Below are 14,816 nucleotides of genomic sequence, written 5' to 3' on the forward strand. Positions count from 1 at the left end.
AGAGAATTAAAGGAGAGATCATATGAAATTAATAAAAAATAAATATGTTGGGTCCACTAGGTGAGAGAAAGTAATTAAATATTGTAAAAACCGTGTTTGGTGAATAGCTTAAAGTTAAAAGCTGAAGCTAATTATGTTACCTTATTTTGACTAGCTGATTGTATTAACTGATTTAACTAAGTTATTTAATTAGCTGATTGTATAAAAGTGTTTGGTAAATAACTAATAGCATAAAGTTGATTGAGTATGGGAAATGATCAATAAGCTAATTGTGAGGTAGGTAGTTTAGGTATTATTTTAAATTAAATGGGGTGTAAGTGTTATTTAACCATAAATTAATGAATAAGCTAATTGAAAAAGCTCCTAAATATTTTGTGGAATTAGCTCTTCAAATAAGTTTCTCACCAAACACCTTGAAATATTTTGTGTAAAGATTAATTTATTACTCATTCATGATTATGCAAACAGGATGAGTAAAGGAAGAATTTCAGTCTTATAAGACGAGGTTAAGGTTTTGGGATGCCTTATGCACTCAAGGTGTTTATATACCGAGGTAGTTAAAGGAATAAATAATAAATGTTGCTTGTCACTAATAAATCAAGAATTGAAATTGGAAAGTTGTTTTACTTGATTGAATTGATATTGGATTGATCGTATTGTTTGCATATGAGTCATCACCAAGTCTAAACCTGTAAATCACGTAAAGTGCAAGATGGATGAGCAATAAAACTCTGGATTGGTGCACTTCTGGAGTAATGACAATCAGGGGTTGGGGTACATGGGGTATTATTAGCCGTGTACTTTTATCGAGGCTGTCTGATCTACAAGTCTCCTATTTCAAATATTATTTTTCTAAAACTAGGAGTTAGATGAGATCTCATACTAACTACGGTCACGGAGTCGCGCCCGTGGTCGTTGGATGTTTATTGATGTTTCCGAAAGGAGGCATGAGGTTTTTCTTTTATTGATGTTCCAAATGGAGCATGGGTTGGACAACTTTGTCTATTGCGTAATCCAATGAATAAAAATAATGATTTACCTATTATTAATTAATGGAGTCATAGTGATGTAAATAGTTGAATCATGTGTCAAGTCTACAAACTAATGATGCGTGATGATTGATTATTAGTAGCATGCTAGGGATTTCTTATTATGTTTCGCAGCTTGTATGTACTCAGCTTTGCTGATTGCGTGCTTTATGTGTCTTTCTTTGGTCATGGCCTTCGCCTTTCAATGACCCTGTGACGATCCAATTTTTACACTTGTAATATTGGGGAGCACATTAACCACAGGTTCTTACATACGCAGCATTCGCATCAGGGTTGTGGGATTTTGAGTAGAGAGTTGGTTATTATTCGCAGTTTATTTCTTTTCATAAGTTTGAATTTATTTAAACTATGGTTTTATTTATTTATTACTTTTGTGGGGTTTTGAATAAGGGCCTTAATGGTTCCAAGTTGTATAATTCAATTTGGTTTTGGTTATTGGTTTTGAAACCTATTTATAACTGAGTTAGTTTTTCCGCTTCTAATTTCTGATAAAGCCTTAACCTTTAAACACGTGGCGGTAGCACGCAATAATTCTCTTGGATTTTGTTCATGGTATTTACAGGTTTTAAGAGAGAATTATTGGGGTGTTACAGGTAGTGCGTGACATGACTCATGCACAGGTGCTGTAATACCCTGTATTTTTATGTATTTTTATAAAGTATTTAAGTATTAATAAAATGTATTGTCAAGGGCTCAAGTATTTTAATTAAATATTTTAAAGAGTTAAAGTATTTTAAATATAAAGTTTTATAAAAGTAAAATATGTTTTGGGCCAAACGTTTATTAATTATTGGGCAATGTAAATTATTTCTACATACTCTTATTGGAATAACTCATTCCAAAACCTATAACTTAAGCCCTATTCCATAACTCAAGCCCACATTTTTATAAGCCCAAATTTAACCCTACACTCTCTACTCTATAAATACCCCATGAATCCCCAAAAAATTTCCCACATAAAAAGGTTAGTCTTATTTTCTCTCTCCTTTGTTTTATTAATTTGTGTAATTATAATTATTGATTTATGGGTTTTAATTTTATTGTTTGAAATTAATTTAATTAGTATCAAATTGTATTTTGATGATTAAACTTTATAATTTTCAGATTTTGTAAATTTTATAACCTAGGGTTTTTAATTATTGAAAATCATGATTTTAGGGTTTTTATGAATAATTGATTTAGGGCTTTTATAGTAATAATGTTTTGAAATTTTGGTGATTATAACTACTTATTAGTTTAACTTAATTCCAGATTATTTTGAACACTTAAATTCATGTTTTAATTATTAGATTTTCGTTCGTTAATATTAATCCCGTTTTAATCCCGATCAAGTTCTGAACTCCTCCGATTTTGATAAAAAAAAAAAGTAGTGTTTTTCGTGTGGAAACAACATTTTAAGATAGACTCACTACCTTTGGTAGTGAGCACCGCCCTCTCGTGGCCAAATTCAGCCTCTAAATATGATTTTCGGGCAATTTTTGATTTTTAACGAAGTTTTTTTTTTTTTTTTTTTATGCTTTAAATTTTATCCTTGAGTTTAAAAGGTGTAAGAGATAATTTAATGTTTCTATGGATAATTTAAGTATAAAGATGTATTTTGATGAAGTTCTAAAGGATTTTTGATTAGTTTAAAATGTTGGAATTTTATTTAAAGTAGTATAATTGTGATTTTTAATAAAAGGGTGTGATTATCCATTAAAAAGGAGTTTAATTAGGGGTTTTTAAATAATTTTCAGATTATTATAAGTTATTTAAAGTGAGTTTAAGTTGCTGGAAATTGTGTATACAAGGAGAATTAATATAGTATTATTGTCCCTTTATGTAGGAGACTTAATTCGGGAATTGTTGTAGTGTAATCGACTACTTTAAAGGTTTATTTGAGGTACGTTCGCGTACGTAACATATTTTGATGATGTGGAATCATGCTAGGCTTGATTTCAATCAATTACAAGTAGTATCATGCTAAGGTTTATGTATGGAATTGTGAATTAATGGTGTTGGTGATTGAATTGTGAAGCATGAATTATTTGTGATGGTTTATGGATTGGAAAATTATATTTTGGGCATGTTGTGTTTGAACCACACTTTTATTTATGGCATGTTAGAATGCATGATTAATTAAACTAAATGTTTAATTATGTTTGGAATATTGAAAAAGAATTTTATTATGGTTCAAATAATTTTTATTGATGCTTTAAGCATGAGGAAGAATCTATATAAGTGTCTATGTACACAAGGAATAAATTGTATGTTGGTGCCTTTGTGCACTTAAGGTGTTTTTAACACCGAGGGATAGGATTTTGGTGCTTTATGCGTTTAAGGTGTCTTTGACACTGAGGTAGAATTAAAAAGGGTTCAACATTAAATAATATGTGGTCATTAATTATTCAAGAATTAAATTGGTATATTTGGTTGATTGAATAATTATGGTTCATTGATTTATTATGCTTTGAGAGTCATCACCAAGTCCAATAACATGTAAATAACGTAAAGTGAAAGAGATTACGCACCAAAACTCTTGGAACGTATATACCTTGAGTATGAACAATGGGGGGGGGGAGTTATGGGGTTTTATATTTAACCATAACTTCTAATGCAGTACAAGACGCTGTACATTCCTTTTTATTTATTATTATGCGCAGGAATTCCGCCACCTTTGAGTGGTTTTGTCGCTGGCATGGTTAGCTCCCGTGTCAATTAACCTCAATTTATTTGGGGGAGGTATAGTTGGAAACCCGTTCGATGCGTAATCAACGCTAAATGAATTATTTAGTGTCTAGTTAATGTGTCTTGTTGATTGTTGTGTGTGCTTGTAAACAAGTGCAATGAGGTAAGTGTGTGTTGATAGGTGAAAACATGTTAGTGTGTTTAATTACGCTTATGTACTCAGCTTTGCTGATTGTGTGTGTTTGTGTGTTTGGCCATGTCTTTACTTTGTCCCTACGACGACCCATTTTCCAATGGCGAGTAGTGGGGACAAGTAGAGAGGAGGTTTTCAGGTGATGAAGCATATTCATGAATGGCATGAGTGAAGAGCGAATCATGCTAGTTTCTATAAGTATATGATGTGTTTAATGTTTTAATTATTTATAATATTATTATCATGCATGACTAATGCAAAAGTTTTAAAGTTGGTTTGGTTTTAATAAGGGCCTACAATGGTTCCAAGTTGTAGGATGGTTTTATTTTACTTCGTTTGACTTTGGTTTTGACTTTACTTTCGTTGGTTGACTTTTCAAGTTGACTTGTTTTGAATGGTTTTGAAATTAGTCTTCCGTTGTGTGTCTTTGATGGTTGCCTTAGCCGTTTTCTCGGTGGCGATAATATCTTAGATATTCCTATTTAAATTTTTAAACAGGGCAAAACAAGTATTTTAAAAGAAAGGAATTTCTAGGGTGTTACAGGTGCCCCTCGACATATCATGAGAACTCTTGTAGAAAAGTTTCTCGGAGACCATCCAAACATCAAGCATGTCTACAACTGCAGAAGTAACATAAGAATGGAGAGATTCAAGGGAAGAGAAGTAGTTCACCAGGTGATTCATTTGGCCAAAAAGAGCAAATACCTCACTTGGGTTTTACTGATACCAACAATGTGTTGCAACATGCTTTCATGGCACACCCGATCAAGACAAATTTGCTACGCACATACCCGTACGTGATAGGTATGGATTCCACTTACAAGACAAACCGATACGGCATGCCATTCTTTGAGATTGTTGGGGTTACACCGACTAATCAGAACTTTCTTGTTGCATACGCATTCATGAGGTCAGAGTCCCAAGAGAGTTGTCGGTGGGTGCTTCAGTGCTTCAGGTTGTTGACCGATCATCATAGAGAGTCGTCGGTACTACTACTGACAGATAGGGAGCTTGGCCTTTGTGCAACGTTGAAGAGTGTGTTTCCAAACACAAGACACATGTTGTATGTGTGGCATATTAACAAAGATGTTGAGGCGAAAGTTACTTCTATGTTTGAAAAAAAAAAAGGAGATTGGTGCCAAGTTCAAAAATGGGGTGGGGGAGGCTTGTGATTAATGCTACATCTGAAGAGGCATATAATAGAGAACTTGCAGTGTTGAAAACCAAGGGAGCTCGATGGTCGAAAGTAATTGGCTATATATGTTGTGGACACTTGGCTTATACATAGGAGAACTTTGTGATGTTTTGGACAAATCAAGTACTGCACTTCGGCAATGTTAACAACTGTAGGGTTGAGAGCCAGCATTTAGCATTGAAGTATTAATTTGACAGTTCAACATGTTCTTTAGACAGAGTTTGGGCTCAGGTGCACTGCTCGATTGAGAACCAAATCATAGCCATTCGTAATGGGTTGGAGGCATGTAGAACAAGTCATGATCAGAAGTACAAGCATAAGCCTTAGCATTAGCTGAACGGAAAGGTATCCCACTATTGTTTATCTTTTCTTCTCAGTGAGACGAACAAGATGCGAGGGTTAAGTATGGATATCCATCGGAGTTGTGGGTGTGCTCTACATACTACCCACGGGTTACCTTGTGCGTGCCAAATATACGACTCGATTGCTGCAGGGAAGGGGTTGTATTCGAAGAACATTCATCCATATTGGAGGACCCTTCATGAACGACTGGAGGTAATTTCGGGCGAAGTTATCTTCGATGGTATTCCCTAGGATGTGGAATATTATCAATGCGGATGGAGATTGTTTCAAGGAAAATAATCTTCGATGGTATTCCCTAGGATGTGGAATATTATCAATGCGGATGGAGATTGTTTCAAGAGAAATAATCTTCGATGGTATTCCCTTGGATGTGGAATATTATCAATGCGGAGGAGGATCATTTCAGGTGAAGCAATCTTCTAATTTGGAAGCAGTTACGGGCGTAGCGGTTTTCAAGCGGGATGGCATTCTCTAGCTTGCAGGAGGTCATCAAAACAACCGGTTACTTTCAGAGACGTGTGCTCGACGGTGCAAGATACGCGTTTCTTAACTCTTTTATCTGTTTAACTAATGCTAGTTTTGCAGGTATCGGCGTTGCAAGATTGATTTAGGATCACAGAACGTTCTGAATCATTCTCCGTCCCTATCGATACTTTGACTTTCGTTTTCGAAACTTGCGTTTCTTCAAACTCAGTCAAAGTGGGGGCTTCTGTAGACACCCATTTGTGTCTCCCCAAAACCAAACCCAGTGATGAGTACCTTTCACGTCGAATCATAATCGAGTGAAGCGAAAGTGTGGAAAGTCTGGTGTTGCGGAAAGTTTTTATTTCTTTTCTCTTCTATCTGTTTTTGAAAACTTATTTTAAGAAAACAGCCAATCCAGTTTGGTTGGTCCATGATATGGGTCCAATAGTAGTGTAGTTGGATGGGGCTTGCAAAGACCTTTCCAACGATATATTATAAGCCCAATTCCGATGAATAATGAGGAAGTTATGGCCAATTTACTAAACTGGGCCCGGTTTGAGCTTTATGTACGGCCCAATGATCTAGGGGAGGGCCTAATATGATTTATCATTCCTAATGCAATTAGGAATGGTTTTAGTCTTCTAGATTCTTCTAGAAGGTTCTTTTCATTCCTAATTCGATTAACATTGATAAATTGACTTTTGTTGACTTTTCAGAGTTTTAATCAAAATCAAATAGCATTTTTGAGGAAATTATATTATTTTATCCTCCAGTACGGTAAACTTATCGGATTTTCGAAAACGCGTTGGTATCAGGCTTGGCGCCTAACCCTAGGCCTTGGCACCTAGCGCTAGCCATTGGCGCCTGACGCTAGTGTTGGTGCCTGGCGCCAGCTAGCCTGGGTTGGCGCCAGCCCTGTTTTTAATGCGTCAGACTCTATTTTGTTAATTTATCCTTTTTGGCTGATTTTCTATATAAATATCGTATTAAAAACTCCGTTTTCATTCACTAATGATCATCATCTACATTCATTCATCATCTACATTCATTCACCAATTGATTTCATTCATTCATCTCTCTTCATCATTCAATTCTTTCTTACCTTTGTTTTCTCATACAAAATTCCGCATTCACAAGATCTAGAAACACCTAGCCATATTCGAAGTTGCCTTCGCCCTAGACGTGAAAAGTTTTAATTTATGAGGGTTTGGTCCCAAATCTCTATTTCAATTATTTAATTTAATTGTTTTGATTATTATTTTTCTTGAAGTTACTAACGTATGTATTTTGTAATTAGAAAGAGATACGAAGCATCAAAGTAAGTACTTTATTGATTTATTGATTTATTGATTTTATAATGTAGAAATCATGTTTATATTGTTATTATGATATTCCTAGTATCATGTCTAGGGTACTTTTAATATTAAATATGATTGTTATGATGCTTCCTATGTTCTTCCTAATATTTATTCATGTTAGTATCATGTTAGGGCTAAAGATTTGATCTTTATTGCTTAGTGACATGCTAAGGTTTGTTATTAATCTTGTTAGTATCATGCCTAGGTTCTTGCTATTATTATTATGCTTTAATATTAACATCAACATGATTATGATTATAATTGTTATAATTTTATGATGATTATTATTATTATTATTCATGATTATTATGATTTATTATTTATCATGTTGCTTGATTATTATTGTTATTGCTTGATCACACCTTTATCGCATGTTTAAAGGGAATTTGTACTTGTAATCACGATTAATAAGATACTTAATAATCTTGTTAGGATTAATGTGATTATAATTCAAGTGATCGCCAATAATAGATTTATTTGTGCATTAATATTCAACCAACATAGATTAAACAGGTTTAGGGTTAACCTATTGATTGCATGTTAATTAAAAAGCGCACGTGAATACGATCAGAATAAAGTAGAGGCCTATTATTAGGGCAGGTTCAATCTCTTTTAGGTTGGATTTGTACCTTCATCCCCGAACCCTTATTTGGTTCATGACCTTATGGAGTTGACGATCTCTTGGATCGTTAAGGGGTGTAACCTTCACCTCGTGAACGGTTTACAAGTTCCTAAAAAACTTGTTGGCGACTCTTTTGTTCTATCTTCTTCCCTTTTGGACGCCACCGTACTTTAGTGTATAATCACAGTGGGGTTCAAGCTAGTGGGATTTTAAAGGCTTGAAATTATTCCCTACACACCCAATACTCTGTGCTCTATTAAAAGTTGAGTTCAACCAAAATGCACGTTCCTTTGTGGAAAGTGGGTTTAAGGATTTTTTTTTTTTTTTTTTTTTTAAAAACCAGGGTTTAAAGAAAATTTCAGATAAATACTAATACGCTGATTTTTGAACCTTGGCGTCTTTGCGAAGAGAAGAATATCTTGACCTCTAAAACACCCCCCCCCCCCAAAAAAAAAAAAAAAAAAAAAATCCCTTCACAGGAGCTCCAAATAATGGGTTGCACCATACTCAGATTACAACTTCCAATTTACAGCATAATTCTTCCTTTTTCACCCGCCAAACTTCATTCTTTCTCTTCAAATTCAAACTTCCACACCCTAAAACCCTCAAAAACAGCTCAAAATCTCACCTTCAAATCTACCCGTTCAGATTCCAAGACTAGTAAGCAAAATTCATCACTTGGGTACTTTTTAAACTTAATTAATTTTTGAAGGGAGATTTTTTTTTTTGGTTTTTTTTAATGTTTTTGTTGCTGAATTAGGTGGTGCGCAAGTGGTGGAAGATGAAGCAGATGTCGATGTTGTTGAGGGTTTAACAATGACCCAATTTTGTGATAAAATGATTGATTTGTTTATAAATGAGAAACCCAGGTCTAAAGATTGGAAGAAATACTTGTGTTTTAGGGAAGAATGGAAGAAATATAGGGATAGATTCTACAGCCGATGTCGAACCCGAGCTGATATGGAGACTGATCCTGTTTTGAAGAGGAAACTCAGCTCTTTGGGTAGAAAAGTTAAGAAGGTAACCACTTTTTATTTCTTTCTCAGTTGATTCGGGTTGTTATTCTATCTGTTCTCGTATACATAAGTGTCTTTAAATTATGCATTTATGCACGAGTTATTGGTCATTGAATTGGTACTTTTAAAAATGAATATAGTACTCCGTACTACATTGGTATTTTGAACTGTGATACAGAGTAGCTTATTGATATATTAAGTGACTGATTGTATAAAATTAGAATGTTCAATTGTTATTTAAGTAGGTTTAAGTAGTAAATTCTATTGGGGTTGAATGTTTGAACCCGTGGCCTAAACTCGGATATGGAAAAGAGGGGAATGAACTTGAAGTTCTTGTGTTAGTCTAGCAATAGACAAGGTTGTAATCATGAATTTTATTGATACAAAAGTTGTTTAGCTTCTTTGGATCAATTAAATCCCGTTACATGTAAACCAAATGAGTTGTACATAAATGATTTGATGTTGATATAGCCGATTTTTATCTTTATATAGGATTTTTTTTTTAATCGGTTTTAATCTTATCGAGATTGAGCATTGCAGATTGATGATGAAATCGAAAGGTATACTGATCTTTTGAAGGAGATAGAAGATAATCCTACGGATATTAATGCAATTGTTGCTAAGCGGCGTAGAGACTTCAGTGGGGAGTTCTTTCGCCACCTCACATATCTTCAACAGACTTATGACAGCTTGGAGGACCGTGATGGTAATGAAACGATAATTAATTTTTAATAGCGGTCAATAACTCAATATGTGCTTGAGGTGAAATGTGTTTGTTTCACACTTTTGATAACAATGTGGATGCTTGATTCCAGGTTGCCAGTTTGGTTTTTCTATAGAGATGTTGAGACTTGGCTGATGGCTAATAGAAATGAAATGCTTATGACCCCAAATTACTTGATATATTAATTTTATGATTTAAATTCTTAAACATGATACTTCCTTCTTTAAAACTATTCTTTGGGGCCTTGGAATAATCATATAATTCGTAAATGTGGCATTAATAGAGCAAAGTCATATCAGTAGAGACTAGAGTCATTTATACTTTGACTTGTAATCTGGCTATATTATTGTATAGATATCTTTGACAAATGTTTCTATTGTTTCCCTCTGTATTGAAATGAGACCGCCAAAATGTGCCAGTACACATGTAGATTGCCTCACACTAGAGAATAGAGGAAACTAGATCTCATATTTGTCCTTTGAATCATTGCGAGTTGGTTTTGGGATTGAACATAGAAGTACAGAAACCCTCTCGAAATCTGGCCCATTTTACCAAAATCGAAAAGATTACATGCTCTGCTGTTTTCAGGATCAGTTAAATCGCAAAATTGGCTCCTTTGAAGGTTCTTGTGTGTTGACCCTGCCAAAACAAGCTAACCACTTTAAACAGCTATTTTCTGCGTGCTTGATTTTTCTATGGGATGTATACATATGGAAGTTTTTGGTGCTCCAGCCATCTTAATACCCCCTTTTGAGAGTATCTATAATTCTATATACACTGTAGTAGTTACTGCTGGAGAACAATTGATGAATAGTCCTGTCTTTGGAGTTTTCTGACAAAATACAAGTGATGACTCTTTGCAGACCCCAACTCATATCCTCTCATTAATCAGCTACCTGGAATGCAATGTGTATATGTTATTCATACTCTTTAGTCAACCTCAAGTCATGCCAGATCCTCAACACTCCAATGTGGATATTGATATTTGACAGAGCTTACACCTCATTTTGGACCTAAAGCATGAAGTTTTGTAGCCAAGTATGACATTTGGACACATTTCACGTACCTATGCCTACCGAGTCCTGAATCCAAGTGACAATTCTTCTGTGTACCTAGTGTCTGTGTCATTTGTTAGGGCTCTGTGCTCTTGGCCAAGTATGCTGTACAGCTAACTGGAATGTTTAGTAACTTTGTTCTTCAGGGTTTCTATCAATAACTTGATCAGAATATTTGTTGAAGATAGACAAGCTGACAGTATGACTAGTATAAATTATTTGTAACAGGTACAAGAGTTTGCTGTCTTACACTTGTTTTTCATACTTGTTGAGCAGCTGTTGCTAGGCTTGCTGCCAGGTGTTTGACTGCAGTTTCTGCTTATGATAACACATTAGAAATTGTGGATACATTTGATACCGCTCAAGCTAAATTTGATGACATCCTGAACTCCCCATCAATTGATATTGCCTGTGAGAAGATAAAAAGTTTTGCCAAGGGAAAGCAACTCGACTCTTCATTGATATTATTGATAAACAGTGCATGGGCTAAAGCAAAAGAGTCCACAACCATGAAGAATGAGGTATTTTCCTGCTTGCCCTTGCACCAAAGAGTGATATGGTATTGAAATTCAAAGAATGAAGTAGTTGATTTGTGCAACAATTTTAGTTTTGAAATTTGATTATCTACAGGCCAAAGAGATTATGTATCGCATTTACAAAACAACAAAAAGCAGTATGAGAAGCATAACACCAAAAGAAATAACACTACTCAAACACTTGCTTAACATAACAGACCCTGAAGAGAGATTTTCAGCTTTGGCCACCTCTTTCTCTCCTGGAAGTGAACATGAAGCCAAGGATCCTAATGGTCTTTACACGTAAGTCTGATTATGTAGTAGTATTTTGACTTGAGTCTGAAATTATTGCTCCGTGGAGTACTGTAATTGTTGGATTTAAAATTTAATATTTGTTTTTCTGCTGTGCTGGATGGAGCAGGACACCAAAAGAGCTCCATAAGTGGATAAAGATCATGCTCGATGCATACCATCTAAGTCAAGAAGAGACTGAAATTAGGGAAGCTAAACAAATTAATGAACCAGTGGTTATCCAAAGGCTTTTCATTCTCAAGGAAACAATAGAGGAAGAGTACTTGGAGCGCCAAGTTAATACAGGTGCAGAAGCTAACAAATCAGAGGAGGAATTCTGAAAATTTTGACATATCATCATCTTTCATTGCAAGCATTGTGTTGTATACATGTCTTTTATGTAGCTTTGCTGGTTGAAAATCAGCCTCTTTGTGTACATAAAATCCCAGATACTATGATGAACTAATAAAGTAGCTGTTTAACAAAATATGATTTTTTTTTTTTTTTTTTTTTTTTTTTTTTTTTTTTTTTTTTTTTTTTGACAAATAGAACTAAGAAATAAATATAACCACTAAAACAAACTAAAAGTCCAAAAAAAAAATTGTCTACGACGAGCTCCGACTGCCAACCAATGCGCAAGCGCAACCCAAGTTTGAGGAACCTTTCGAATGTGACAAGCTCGAAAATCAACAAGAGCCTGTCTAATGTCATGGATCAACCACAAGCAATCGATGTTGTCGGAACAAGAACCACACAATAAGGCATACAATGAAGCACAATCGGTGTAAATGGAAACTTGCGAGAGCCCTCTCCGTAAGGCAGCTCGAATAGCCCAAAAACAAGCTTGCAATTCGGCCTGAAGAGCTGAGGAAGTTTGACAAGCACGAGAACCTTTACCCAAAACCACAACCGATTCCAGATCTCTGAAAATCCAACCTGCACCCGCATTGTGATCCATACTGTCCCAAGCGCCATCAATAACCAAACAGGCCTCTAGTAACTCCAGGTCACCTCCTCTCAACCAACCCGAAAGATACAGCCTAGACGGTGAGGAAGAATGTTTCAAAGAAATCTGCCAGCGTTAAAGGAAAGAGCTTGTTTGAGACGCCGAAACCAATCCTTTGCCAAGACAGAAATAGAGGCCGTAGAATAAACTGCACTCTGAAAGGCATGATTATTATGATTTAACCAAATAGCCCAAAGATACGATAAGAAGAAGAATAGAGCATCCCATTTTCTGCCAATGATGCAACCAAAAACTAACTACGTAAACCATCGCACAAAAGGACGGATGGAAGGAGAGATAGGCGCAAAGCCAGAGGGGCGTCCATAACAAGCCTACTAACAAAAGAGCAATCTCTATATAAATGTGCTGGAGTCTTCGGCCGTTGAAAACAAAAAACACAGACAGAATTGAGAGGAACACCCTTTTGGGCAAGGGAGGTAAACAAAGGCATGGCGTTATGAAGCAACTTCCAGACAGACATTTTCAGTTTCGGGAGAATCGGCAACCCCCGAAAACGCTTCAACCATGAAGCTAAAGCTGGTTACTACTAACTGAAACCAAAGAGTTACGAACCAGCATAACGTAAGCCGATTTGGTCGAGAATTGACCATCTCGGCTATATTTCCAATAAACAAAATCATCCATTGGTCGCTAAGGGCGCTCCCTAGAGAGAATACGAAGCAAAGTGGGGTTATCAAAATACCGATGAATCATAGAAGGATCCCACGCGTAAGAACCCTTAATGATAGAAGAAACATGAGTCGGAACATCCGACTCAACCAAATTGTCCAGAAACTTCAATAGCTCCCCCCGGGGCCCAATCATCCTCTAGAATACGAACTCGAGAGTCTGTAACCACCTTCCATGCCAAGCCAGAAGCCAGAGTTGCCATTCCATTAGCAAGACTTGGCAACCCCAAGAAGAGCATTGAATTCGACTCAGAGCCAGTGAGAAAAGCGTAGGGTATTTAGTAGAAAGAACCCTAGAAGCTAGCAAGGCAGCAACTGAGGATTTTGCCGGAGACGCCAAATTGTTTCTGCAGGAATCCGATGACCCAACTCCAAGATCCGAAGCCTGAGTATATAACCCGTTCTGCTCCTATCGGCCAAACAAGAACCTACACACAGAGAAGAGATCAGCTAGCCCCGGGGTGAATCCGGGGATAACCACTCCAATGATTAAGTCAGTAAGTGTTTATAAAAAGAGGAGAGAGAAAGAAATGAGAGAGAGAGAGAGAGTAATAAATGCTACCTTATTTATGAGGTAAAACCAGATTATTTATAGCTTGATTAAGTGACGGGTGGCAGTTTAATATGCAAAGTAACTTTCGCCACGTGTCAAACGTGAGGACGACACGTGTCAGCTGCCGACAAGCCGATATGTATACTTTATTTATAAATGCCGATATTAACAAGAATTGCTGATGAACCGGATTCGAATAGTATATCGTCCTAACATGCAATATCGGCCTAAATGTAAATATCTTCCCATACAACTAGCCCCCAAGTGATGACGTTTGATTATACGATATAACATTCTCACTTTGATGTAATATAACTGCGATTTGGCTTTTAACGTGATTAGCATTTAAAAAATAGGCAAATAGCGAATGTATTCCAAGGCATGCAAATTGAAATTGAAATCTTTAAAAGCCAAATCGCAGTTATATGGGAATATATTTATTAAATTCTTTATTAAATGCTAATCACGTTAAAAGCCAAATCGCAGTTATATTACATCCAAGTGAGAACGTTATATCGTATAATCAAACGCCCTCACTTGGGGAGCTAGTTGTATGGGAAGATATTTACATTTAGGCCGATATTGCATGTTAGGCCGATATACTATTCGAATCCGGTTCATCAGCAATTCTTGTTAATATCGGCATTTATAAATAAAGTATACATATCGGCTTGTCGGCAGCTGACACGTGTCGTCCTCACGTTTGACACGTGGCGAAAGTTATTACTTTGCATATTAAACTGCCACCCGCCACTTAATTAAGCTATAAATAATCTGGTTTTACCTCATAAATAAGGTAGCATTTATTACTCTCTCTCTCTCTCTCTCACTTCTTTCTCTCTCCTCTTTTTATAAACACTTACTGACTTAATCATTGGAGTGGTTATCCCTGGATTCACCCCGGGGCTAGCTGATCTCTTCTCTGTGTGTAGGTTCTTGTTTGGCCGATAGGAGCAGAACGGGTTATATACTCAGGCTTCGGATCTTGGAGTTGGGTCACGAGCTAACAAAGCCGAATTGAAATGTTCTAGACTTCGAAGCCCCAAACCACCTGG

General features: G+C 36.0%; 1 protein-coding gene across 1 annotated transcript; it reads left to right on the forward strand.

Moving 5' to 3' along the window:
* Positions 1–8,357: 8,357 nt before the first annotated feature.
* LOC145586283 (uncharacterized protein At4g37920-like) lies at positions 8,358–12,002 on the forward strand. Its single transcript, XM_081643416.1, has 6 exons — positions 8,358–8,572; positions 8,673–8,932; positions 9,469–9,634; positions 10,984–11,228; positions 11,338–11,525; positions 11,644–12,002. Exons 1-6 carry the CDS (start codon positions 8,404–8,406, stop codon positions 11,852–11,854), a joined length of 1,239 nt encoding a protein of 412 aa, XP_081499542.1. The 5' UTR covers positions 8,358–8,403; the 3' UTR covers positions 11,855–12,002.
* The last annotated feature ends 2,814 nt before the right edge of the window (positions 12,003–14,816 follow it).

This window comes from Chenopodium album, chromosome 1, assembly GCF_948465745.1.
Source record: "Chenopodium album chromosome 1, dcCheAlbu1.1, whole genome shotgun sequence".
In the NCBI taxonomy this organism is placed as follows: domain Eukaryota; kingdom Viridiplantae; phylum Streptophyta; class Magnoliopsida; order Caryophyllales; family Amaranthaceae; genus Chenopodium; species Chenopodium album.